The sequence below is a fragment of the Montipora capricornis genome, chromosome 2 (assembly GCF_036669925.1).
Source record: "Montipora capricornis isolate CH-2021 chromosome 2, ASM3666992v2, whole genome shotgun sequence".
NCBI lineage: Eukaryota > Metazoa > Cnidaria > Anthozoa > Scleractinia > Acroporidae > Montipora > Montipora capricornis.
The window spans coordinates 10,609,463-10,622,256 of record NC_090884.1 but is presented as its reverse complement, the minus strand read 5'-3'; the positions used below and the strand labels follow the sequence as shown (position 1 = coordinate 10,622,256).

The 12,794-nt window shown below is 39.3% G+C and overlaps 1 protein-coding gene across 1 annotated transcript in view; it reads left to right on the top strand.

The window, feature by feature from the left end:
• The window catches only part of LOC138038817 (alpha-2-macroglobulin-like), a 105,633-nt gene that overhangs the window by 3,090 nt on the left and 89,749 nt on the right, over positions 1-12,794 (top strand). The window contains exons 3-7 of the mRNA XM_068884877.1: positions 2,852-3,044; positions 6,501-6,684; positions 8,195-8,247; positions 10,652-10,672; positions 11,647-11,698. Of these exons, the coding sequence (XP_068740978.1) occupies positions 2,852-3,044; positions 6,501-6,684; positions 8,195-8,247; positions 10,652-10,672; positions 11,647-11,698 (503 nt within the window). The remainder of the gene's footprint in view (positions 1-2,851; positions 3,045-6,500; positions 6,685-8,194; positions 8,248-10,651; positions 10,673-11,646; positions 11,699-12,794) is intronic.

Below are 12,794 nucleotides of genomic sequence, written 5' to 3'. Positions count from 1 at the left end.
TACACAATTATCCAGCTGTTATATCACACTGACTAATGCATAAAGAAAACTTCAGCCTGCCAATTTTAAACAATCACGGTAACTTCCCTATCCACGGGTAACGACATTGGCACTTTGATTAATTATGCATTTCACTCGTAGTTGTCTGTGTCACGTCACATTACTTGACTGAAGATGTCATAATGCTTGTTTTTGAGATCGGGGGAACATTTACCCTAAAACAGTCCGACAACTTTTTGCTTGAAACTGAAAAAGCAAGTGACACTGTGACATTTCAGATGAAAGAGCGAGTAGAAAGCTAAGCATGCAGATTTCAAGTTAACGTCGATTGGATAAAATGTTTCTTCGCAAAACAAATATGTGCCAGTTTATGTCAGCAATGGACCATTAGGTCTTCTGCTTTGTTTCACAGTCGAGCTCAGTGATGGGTGGCGAAAATGAATTTTCGAGAATCCAATTTTTGAATTTTGTTGTGTATTTAGCTGGTACTTGGAAAGCATACAGTTGATCATTTTTGCAAAATAACATAAGCAATTCAACTTTCTTGGGGATGTTCTCCCATTTCTGAAATTTTATACTTTGAAAATATGTCGCCAAGTCCCCGACTCCACACGTCCCCACGTCCCCGCATCCCTGAGTCGCCATGTCTCAACGTCCCCAAGTCCCCGCGTTCCAATGTCCCCACGTCCCATCCCACTTTTCGACACAACCTTTTGGTAACTACTTGGTGTAGGCATTCATATACCGGTAGTGATTTTCCCACAATACAGATTGACAATACAAGCTCTGGAGAAAGTGTATCAAAAAGATCAAGAAAAAAGTATGTTTTCCGTGTCGAAATGAAGCTATGATTTGGCCTTGTAGTTTTTTGCCATGGTAAAGCATTTACCGGTATGTAGGCGAAAATTTTCTATCATGGAAAGACAACTTGAGACTTACTGTGATATAGAACAATGGTTGTATCAACCAGGGCATAAAAATGGCCGCCATGTGAAAAAGGCTCTGGCAGGTACAAAACGCAGGTCACAGGTCATTGTTTTACCTATACAGAAAGTATCCTAAACATTCATAAATTAAAGCCAACCTTAGGCCTAAAAACTTTTCTTTAGGTCTAATTAGGCCTAAGGTTAGCTTTTATGAATGTTTAGGATACTTTCTGTATTGGTAAAACAATGACCTGTGACCTGTGACCTGTGACCTGCATTTTGTACTTGACAGAGCAGGGATGATGCAGTGGTGCACTCGCCTCCTGAACGCAATTGGTGAACTTGAAGCTCACTACAGGTTTCTTAAATTCTAGAAATGGAAAGACTGCCAGAATACAATTTTTCAGAGAATGATTCTTAGTGGCTCGGTGGATGTCCCAAATGAGCCACTGAGTGAATTATTGGCTACCCTGGTCCCAGAGGTTTTTCTTAAGCCGCAAGAGGGTCGTGAAGAGGTGAAGTTGAGTCACGAAGTGGCGAGAAGAACAAACCCTCTGGTTACATTGGATTTGAATCTCACTTTCATGCAGACGCCAGCTGTCAAATGCGTCAAATTGATAATTACCAAGGGGACCAATGGCAGCTTAGCAATCACGTGTCAAACAAACCAATTGTGTTGATTTGCGTGTTTGTAAAAAACATCAATCAATCCAAGCCTGAGCGTCTGATCGTGATCCTGGTGTCTGGATGAAAATGAGATTCAAGGTAAGCAGAGGTTTTTCTCTTCTCGCTGCTAGTTGGGACTTGTCTTCACCACTTCACCGCTCTCTCGCAGCTCAAGAAAAGCCTCTGGGACCAGGGTAATTATTGACCATCAAAATAATTTTTATCTTCCTGGTTCCGTAATAATTAATTGTCTCTCTGATGAACCAGTTGTAAAAAGGTAAAGTCTCTGTTACGAGCCTAGAAAGGCCCATGATTCAGGTCGGCGCCTATCTCTGGTTTCCGTAGCATGAAGCGACTAGGAGTACCGGTATCTATACTCCCCCCTGGATGGGATGCTAGTCCATCGCAGGGTTACCCCCAGCATTACGCCGGTACCCATTTATACACCTGGGTGGTGGGAGGCACCATGAGAGCAAAGTGTCTTGCCCAAGAACACAACAGATGAACCAGTTGTACCAATTTTTGAACTACAGCTTGAATGTTGTTCTGTTTTCTGAATCATTCTTCAAAAATTACTGTGGCAGTCGAAACATCGTTTAGTCACTGGTAAGATATTGGTAGGTCACGGAGTGTTGTGTGCTTTCTCCTTAATGTTAAATTTTCTTTCTTGGCATGCATCAACAGGCGTTTGATTTCAAGGACATGATTTTCTGTCTGCAAACATGCAGTAGCAACAAAATTCGTATAACTTTTTCTGAAAAAATTTGGTTTAACTTGATTATTTTTCACTGTATGAATTCTGCTTTTGCAAACCAAATAGCCATCCAAAATGGTCCATCTTACTTTTGGTCCCTTTAATTTTTGATGCATAACTGCGTCTACCCATCACAAAAAAAAATATCATTGTGTTTCCCATAAACTATGATGGCTTTCTTAAATGCTCTCAGGGACATTATATTCTACTCCATTACTGGGTATGCATGAATATATCACATCACCACTTCTATTTTCTTCCCAATTTTGAAGTTTAGGGTGTTTGTAATTCTAGTGGGTTTATAGTAGTTTTGTTTCATTACCGGTAAGTTTGTTTTGTTGTACGGTTCCCAGTGAGTATAGCAGTTTCAGGTTACATGTGCATGCTCCATGTTCTTGTTCTCATAATCTCATTGTCACTTTCTGTCATATTTTTGAACAGCTGAAGAAATATAATATTGTAATAATTTGAACTTTACTTGAATTTTAAACTTTTTATTTTGTAGCGGTATTTTGGTAACATCCCCAAGAATTTACCGTGCAGGAAGCACCCAAGAGTTACCTGTTGGCCTTTTTTTGGAGCCTGTACCGTGGGTTGTGAATGCCACTCTTACACATTCATATCGTGGTGATGTTAGCATCATTGCTAGTGATGAGGCCCAGTTTACAAGCCATTCTGATGGAACGCTGAAACTGAAGGTATACCTTAAAATACTTGTTAACTAAACTAAAAAGGCCCTTCAAATCGTCCTTGAATCCTTGCAATCAATAGGAACTGAATTACACACAGTAGGGCACTGCACAACAAGATCTTTTTTATCAATGGACCGAAAGCATAAATAAATATGTTGATAATATGCCTCTGGCAGGCACTATATGGTCCTTATAAGATCATGGCACACAGCACCACAGCCAGGTATCATCAGATGGGAGTTGATTTTGGTAAGGGAGGTAAACCAAAGTACCTGGAAGAAAACTGTTGATTCAGGTTGAGATTGGAACTCAGCCCACAGACATGTACAGTATATTGCACTGGTGGGAGGTGCGGTTGGTTACCACTAATAGCCTGCCTCTTGCCTGACATGTAAAGTGGAATTTAAGCCATTGACCCCTGGGAATGAGACTTAATAGATTTTACTCTCTCTAATGCCAGATTGTTGCATTCCTGTGTTTGGTCACTGAAACTCGCTCTTTGAAACTTACTTTAACAAATAACCACAATCTTGGACAAATTAAATGGAAAATTGAGACCACCCCTCCCCCCAAAATCAGTGATGGGAGAATGGCGCATTTTGGCCTTCACACGATCGACTTCATCCTTGATTTGGGGGTAAGGGGGTATTTCTGTTCCATTTTATTCTGTCCAAGATTGCAGGCTCGAGATTGAATTCTTAAATAACTGGTTTTATTCTTGAACACAATCACAAATACGGACTATATAATGAGCTATATTTACAAGTAAGGTCAAGGGGCCAAAAAAGAGCAAAAATGATACAACCGAGATAAATGAAACAAAACCGAATAGAACTTACAGCTGTACATGTAAATTTGATGCTGTGTTGAGGGGTTTGAAAAAACTGAAAACTCCTTTGACTGTAAGAACTCTGTGGATGCTCTGTGGACTCCTTGAAAATGAAGGCTAATGCGACTCCGAACCACTGCATGTGCTTATAGAATGACTATTAACTAGAAAATTGACGATAAGAAACAGCCAATAGAAACAAATATAGGTATAAAATTTAGAAAATTAATTTAAGGAAAAAAAGGAAAGGAAAGGAAAGGAAAGGAACTTTATTTAAGTGTCTAATCTTCTAGCGCTGTAGAGCAGTAATCGGGGACGCTGTAAATTGAAATTAACAAGTTAACACAAATCAAATCAAATTTTGGTTTCTGATGAGAGGGGAAAAGCAGCGTACCTGGAGAAAAACCTCTCGGTGCAGAGTAGAGAACCAACAAACTCAACCCATGTATGACGCCGAGTCTGGGAATCGAACCCGGGCCGCATTGGTGGGAGGCGAGTGCTCTCACCACTGCACCATTCCTGCTCCTAAAGGAGCAGCCATGTTGCATTGCGCCATAAGAGATAAGCGGGGGTAAACGGAATGACTACATGTATCTGTGAACAGCGGTAACGAATATCACGTTAATCAAAACTTGACATCTTTGTGTGTACACGACACAGATTATTTTACTCATTAATTAATGGGTTGGTCAGCCTCCATCTCCACTCAAATGTCTCCTTTTATGCATAACCCATTGACCCCAGGAGTGGGATTTTACTGTACTCTGTCTAATTGGAGCTGTTTAGGAGTCATTTGGTTAACAACCTTTACCTCAACTAAAAACACTATGTCCCCTTTTAACTGAACGAGCTAAATTTAGGTTATTTTGAAATAAGTAAAGAGAAAACAGCTTCTCTTGTTTTTCTGGGAAATTGATATGAGAACTTCGGTGATCCTATCTACCACGTTGTCTGAAGCAATAATAGTGAGCCACTTTGTTGGTCAGTTAGTAAGTCACTTAGTCCAGTGAATCAGTAATTTAACCTTAGAATTGATCAGTTAATAATTATTGTTTAAGTGGACAAGCAAGGGAACAGATAACTGATAAGTTATCAGTTAATTTTCAATTATAATTATGTAGGTTGCAGTGTTCAATCATTCAGTGCACAAGGTCAATCCATTGGTCGTCCATTCTGTCATTCCTCTGTCTCTGTCAATAATGATTTAGTCTTTCAGTTTATCGGTCAGTCTGTCTATCCAATTCCGCAACCAGCCAGGCAGCCACCCACCACAGTGTTGCTAAGAGTTGAAATTCAAATTTTTCATAGTTAAATTAATTTTGTAGTTTGAATCTTTTTTATGTTACACCATGCAGTGCATTGCTCGAAATTAACTTTTGGGTCTGGTCTTCCGTGGGACCATTAGGGTTAAAATTTACTGGTCCTTCAGCAAAATTACTGGTCACTCTCATCATTATTTAATTTTCATTTTTTTTAATGTACAGTGTGTGCCATTTGTGTCTGCAAGTTAGTATATTTGAAACTGCAATCAAATAAAATTAATCTGATCAAATATTATTATTGTCTATGTGTTTCCAAGGGACAAACCATTCTTTCTTTGCAATGAACACTGTTGTGAACCCAAGAGCAATGAAGTATGCAAACAAACAGATTTAACTCAACCAATTTCATTGCAATCACAACATGGCCACCCCTATCAAAAGCACATGGTCAACCTATCCCAGCCTACTTAGCGGCCTAATACATTACAAGCACAACTGTGGGAAGATAGACAAATTTTGGAAGTTTCAAATTTACTATATAATATGCTATGTAAAAAGGAATTCCATTGTCTTGAACGTTTCTTGATCAAGTCTGGTCAAACATGCAGCAGGAATAGGTCTTCCCTCCCTTTGCCTCTCTCTTGCCTGTTTCGCTGCTGAGCTCATCGCATGTTCTTCACTTGCATCATGCACTTTTAGGCTGTCTGTTTGGAAATTATTCGTTCCGATCCTCAGGGAGTATTGCATATTTTTGCTATTCATAAATTCTCTACAAGACTCACACAGCGTTTTGTTTTCCTTTCCGTCAAACCTCAGCCATTTGTTTTTATCCTTCCATATGCATTACGTGTACTCCTTTTGGTTGAAGCAGGTGTTTCAGATGTTGTCTTAATTTTTTTATCATCTGATGATTGCTTTCCTCTAAACAAACAGAGCAGTCAGCCTTGCAGATGTTTCCATTGTAACATACTTTTGCTCACGTTTTATAATTTCACCAAAGGAAAATAGATACAGTACAATCGCAATCGGACCTGTGGACGAAAATTCGCCATATTGTATCCTACAGTGCATTCGGCAAGGGAATGCCTACCACTTTTTGGCTGTTAGTTTTTTAAACATTTGCCTTTGGCAATTGTCTCAAGGCTTTAAGCATTTTTTGGTACGATACAAAATACATGTACTTTACTTACAAATTAGTCCAGAGCACTAGTGGGGAAGAAAACTACACATTTTCCGAATTTTTTTACTACTTGTTGGACAAGTGGACAATGGTTTAAGTTTGAGCACTGTACACCCATGCATACACTGTAACTGATTTGCAAGATTTGATTTACATGCATTAATTTTGTTATACTTTTGTTTTAAATAAAGATACCAAAACCTTTGATTGCTCATGGCAAGACATATGCATCCATCAGAGGAAAGCTCACTGTTCGTGGAGGGCCAGTGGATGGAAAGCGCAATTTTCTGTCCAGTGAAGACGTCACCATTAAGACTCCGAAGAGTTCTATGTTTATTCAGACAGACAAACCCATTTACAAGCCAGGACAGACAGGTATGTGTGCTAAGTATATTGCTATTGATGCTGTTTGTATCCCTACAGCAAAAATATTGTAGTTATTAATGTGCTAACTGAAGCCTAATGGGCTCCCAAAACAAGCTGGGTTCTTTTTTTTTATACATACAGTAATAATTATTATAGGGGTACATGTACGTTCAGTATGAATTTGTCCACTGGTGGACAAAATGAATGTTTGCAATCAGTTATCTTCCCAATGATGTAGACCCTTCCAGAGACAAAATCTCTCAGTCTTATTTTTTCAGTCCAAGTCTACTCTACTGTGGCTGTTGCCATTGTCAGAACTCCAAAAGATACGTGTACATGTAGCAGTATCCACAGTGTAAGGAATATGGGTAATTGTGAAGAAGAGCTCCCCAAAAATCCTGTCGGCCGATTGTCGGTCAACTGTCGACCGACAGTTGACCGACAGCTTACCGACAGTCTACCGACAGCTAACCAACAGGTTACCGATCATTTAAGAAAAAAGAAAAATTGTGGTAAAAACGAGCAGTTAACGTGACATTCCGTAATGGTGATGTATGACTCGACAGACCTCACCTACTTACCGATCAACTGTTATCGGTTGTTATCAGATGCGTATAGGATATATCACTTGCGTAATTTACAACACACCAGACAATCTAAGAATCGCATTGGAAGATAATTTAATCGAAAACTCTGCTAAAAACTCTGAAAACCATAAGCTACGTATCAATACATAGTTAGTAGAGGAGACAAACACTTTCCTTCAAATCGCCCTACAATGCAACGCGGCCTCTTATGGTATGTCATGTATGTATGAATGATGTTTACAATGTGGGCAAGTATCGCTAGCCAACGCTAAAACAGTGGACAAAAGCCATATTAGTAGTATAAGTGCTGCTCAAGGTATCGTTATGAACTGCCTTTAGCTCTTTTCGCGTAGTTTAGAAGCAATAGACAAGTAAATGCTTACGATCATATTAGTTTGTCCCGCCGACAGGTTACCGACACGTTACCGACAGATTGCCAACAGGTCACCGACTATCGGCCGACTGTTGACCGACAGTCGGCCAACACTTTGGCCTCAAACATAACACAAACTGTCGACCGACAGTTGGGCAACAGTCGGCCGACTGTTGGCCGACAGTCGGCCGACCGGTGGCCAACCTGTCGGCCAACAGTTGTCCGACAGTTGGGCAACAGTCGGCCGACTGTCGGCCGACAGTTGACCGACAGTCGGCCGACAGGTTTTTTGGGGAGCTCTTCTTCACAATTACCATGTTACCGGAATCTGTGTAAATCCTTGTCCAGATAGTCTCTTCACATCTTACTTAAACCATCACCTCTCATTCACATCTTTCTGATAAATGTTCTGAATGTTTTACTTGTGAAAATAATATACTTATAACAATAATTATTATCATTAGCATTTGTGGAATGGGGAAAAATATTTCTGAACTGAAATTTGATAGAGGAAATACATGTAAGCTTGAATTAAAGTTTTACTACTCTTATTTCCTAGTTAACATACGTATTGTTGGCACCGATGAAGAACTGAAGCCTCTAAAAGAAAAGGTATTATAAATTGTCTTTTTTATTTTGATGCTGTCACCCAAGCTCAAGAATGGGAGAGAACGGGTTATTAACGAATAAATGCCCGTAATAATATTGACTATTTTATTATTATTTTCATCCAAATCCATTCTCAGTGTGAATCATGTGACTGAACTGGTAAGGAAAATTGAAGTTAATAGAAAAGCCCCTCATCAGAGCAAATCAAGGAATCTCTGATGAACGAAGCCTTAGCTTTCTAGTAACCTGCCTGTGATGGTCAATTTACTTAGACTAACCCAGTTGATGGGCAGGGACAAAACACTGGTCACAGGTACCGGTAATGGTAATGGTAATGAATTTATATAGCACATTTTCTATTAACATATTCAAATGCACTTTACAAGCAAGTAATCTATGGGTAAGATCGGACATCAGCATATACAGACACCGCTGACGGCCGTTATCAGTCCATTAGTGATCTCACCCAGCACATGAATAAATGAAATGAGGCCTGACCACAACACTGGGAGCTCCATGCCTTAGTCTTTACGAATAGTGTGTGGGTTCTTTTACGTCCAACTGGGTTTTGAACATTTAAGGGTTGTGAGACGAGGCCTACGGTCTATAGTCCTTCTCTGAGAAGACTTGAAAGTCTTAACCATTTGTGGATGTAATTACAAAGGCAACACTTTCTCCTCAGTTATTTGAAGACCCTGAGTGTTGGTCCGGCTGGAGTCGAAGTCACGACCTTTCGCATGGCACTGTTTTACCAATACAGAAACAACCCTAATCATTTACCAGTCCTAACATTAGGCCTAAGCTGGTTAGCTATAATGGTTGTTTAGGATTTTTTCTGTATTGGTAAAACAATGACCTGTGACCTTTGTTTTGTAAACCTGAAAAATGGCATTGCCTCTGTTCTCATCATCAAATAATTGATGGGTTGCAAGTTTTTCTTGCACTAGCAAGTTTGACGATCACCAGAGCAGTAGCAGCAATGAAGGGGGTACTTTCTAAAGAAACTGTGGTGCTTCGTCGGTGGGGAAGTAGTATACAAAAATTTGGTTTTATCCACAGAGTTGATAAAGTAAATTGGCCACCATACAGAGATTCTAAAAGCGGGCCATCATCGCGCCCAACAATTTAATCGACAGTCATCACTACAAACGTCACAAAAAGATAAGAATGACAGAATTCCATTCACCCTCTAGATCACTTTCCATCCTCATAATCACGCAGTCAAAAGCATCATTCTTAATAATTTTAAATTACTCCAAAATGATCCAGAGACTGGTAGAATCTTTTCACAACCTCCACTTGTTTCATTCAAACGCGACAAAAAGGTAGGCAACTTTTTAGTTAGAAGCGCGGTCAAAACTAACGAGCAACCCGGCACTTTCAAATGCATGCGCTCATGATGCAAAACTTGTCTTTTCATCGTTAACACTAGCAAGATATCGGGACCTAAGCGATCTGTTAAGATCCCTGATCGTTTCACAGGTACCTCCGCAAATGTCATTTATTGCATAACCTGTACGTTATGCAATGAATTATACATTGGCGACACAGGTAGATGACTAGGTGACGGATTCCGTGAACACCTTCGCGATGTTGAGAAGAATGACAGAGATGCATCTAAGCCAGTCACTCATTATTTTAATCTCCTCAACCACTCCAAAAAACACATGGTTATCTGCGGCCTTTCCCTACATCTAGGTACGATGGAAAGCCGCAAGAATCTAGAACAAAAATTCATCTTCCAAATCGGCACCCTTAATCCTCACGGTATTAATGAACGCTTTTCATTTAACTAATATATTCCTATTTTTCACGTTGCCATGTTACCACCAATAGTGTAGCTCCTACTCCACTATAAAAAATAAACATAACCCATAATTCCTTGATTCGCTCTGACAAAGGGTCTAACGCTCAAAACGTCAGCTTTTAGAATCTCTGTACGGTGGCCAATTTACATTATCAACTCCGTTGATAAAACCAAATTTTTGTACAGTAGCAGCAATGTTGTGTTGAGATAGAGATGGATGAAGATCTTGCTGCATTGTTGATCTCAGATAATTAATGAAATAAAAAAAATTATTAATGTTCCCTAGAGCACAGCCTTGGTTCTTTATTTACAGTAGGTTAAGTAGGAGACTAGCTGCCCCTGCCCCTCCCCCTCCCCCCTGCCTGTATGATCCCAAATCACAGAGTAGGAGGGGGAGGGGGGGGGGATATCAGATGCAAACATCTTGGTAAAAAATTTAATGGCCTTAATGAATACCCTTGCTACCTGGCTGGTATTTGAGGATGTTGTGTCCATTAATTTTGTTTCTTGTTGTTTGTACATGTAATTACTTTTACCATGACTTTGATTGTTCTCAATATTATTATAATAATGACTGTCATAAACACTTTTTTTCCATAGCTCTTAAGAGTGACTGTACTGGTAAGTACTGAATTAGAACAAAGTCTGCAATGGGAGCAGTGTGTCATGTTAAGGTGGTCATAGGTTTAACCTTGCTTAGCCAGATCAAAGCGTATGATTTGCGGCACTGTACAGCGTATGGTAAAGCAAACTATATCTGTCATGATGACAACATTATTACTGTCATTTTGCACCATGATTGGAAGCATTTTTTGATTTGCAGGGCTGAGAAATGTAAAGTGATAATTATAGAGTCAGAAATTCTTTTGAGAAGCAGCTGCTTTGCTGGCTTAATTGTTTAAATCAAGTAAACAGCATAATAACAGTTACTATTATGATGCTGTAGCAACCTTTAAGTTTTAGCCATACTTGACCAACTTGAAGAAGTAGAAATTTTTGTGCAACACCCTAAAATCTCGGTACCATTCCTGATTTTTGAGCATGACCTACCTGTACATGCAGGGATGTCATCTGGTTGAAGGTTATATCAAGGCAGTAAGTTCTCACTCTGAGCATCAAAGGGACCTGGTAACAAGATTGTTCTCAGTGTCTTGCAACACCCAGCATAATAATATTCTTCAAGATAACAAATATGGGGAAAGAGAAGACATGCACAGCAGTACTCAAAATAGTGCTTTTACATATACTGTATTTCATTTCATGTATCAATAAATTCTAGTGGTAATTCTGTAGACAGACATATTCAATTAATTTTTTTGTTAACACATCGAGTGACTTTTAAAATTGTGTAGAGAATAATATTAGTATTTGTAATTTTCTCAGTCACTTTTATTGATGGCCAAAATTCAGCCGACAATCACCCCTTTCTCAAGCGGTGATTTTCACCTGCAGCCGGCGCTTAGTGACATCACTGTACACTAGCTGGTATTTAATGGGTAAGCACAATCAATACAGGTACAATTACAGCTGTACATACAGTTTATGCCACTGTGCGAATAACTTTGTTTTATTCTGTTTCATCCTTTATCTAACAGAATCCCAGTGAAGTTCGCATCATGCAATGGGAAAACCTTGATTTTGCTGTTGGTATGTAATATTCTAGTTTTACTTATTAGGGCTACATTTTTGTATTTTTGCTATCCTCTTTATAATGGAGAGAAATAAACCAGCACGAACCAAACAATATAGTGTCTGCAATCGTGCCTGTAGTTCAACAAAGATATGTTGAATCAAGTTGACTGGCTTCGCGGCTCAGTAAATATCCAACGCTAGCCACCGACACTGAGGTGAATAGTTGTTTTAGCATATACTAAAACAGTGAGATAATATACAGCACAAAAAATTTAATTGGATGTTTTCTTCACTTGTCACGGATGCAAATCGGGACGCCATTTTTTCCCGAGTTGCTCGGAGGTAAATATTCGGAGTTTGACGAGCCAATCAGTGCGCGAGTTCAACGCTATCCACTGTTTTAGTATATACTAATTATTGTTAGTGGATGAGTTGCAAGGATCCACTAATATTCTTATGAAAAATGCCAACCACAAATTAAGTTATGAGAATAAAATTAATGAAGACTTGTGTACATGTATAATCAGAAACCCATAATATAATAATTGGGTTTGCAACATTTGTGATGTAAGTAGAACTACAGAAAGTAACATGTGCAAGTATTCATTGAATGAAGAAAGTGATTAATTTTATTGTTTTCATATGGGGTTGAAAACTAGCACTTCACATTACACTCTAATCAGTTAAGTCTGTTCAAATATAAGTGCTACACGGCCAACGTTTGCAAAAACGTAATCCTTCCTTGTACTTGTACATGTTCATTGCCGTGACATTAACATCTTCATGCAGTTGCCACGGCCTGCTCCCGTCTGACCTTGTAGCTCAGTCGGTAGAGTGGCGGTGATCTAACCCGAAGGTCATGGGTTCAATTCCCACCCTGGTCAGAGTTTTTCTCTGTCCTTGTGTGGGCCCATTTCCATTAGTAGGGCTAATGCTCACATGGTTCATATGGGGCTGAAAACTAGCACTTCACATTACACTCTAATCAGTTAAGTCTGTTCAAATATAAGTGCTGCATGCCAATGTTTGCAAAAACATAGTCCTTCCTTGTATTGTTATGAATGTTGAGCTCAAGCTTTATTCAAAATAATGTATCTGTATTCCCTTGACA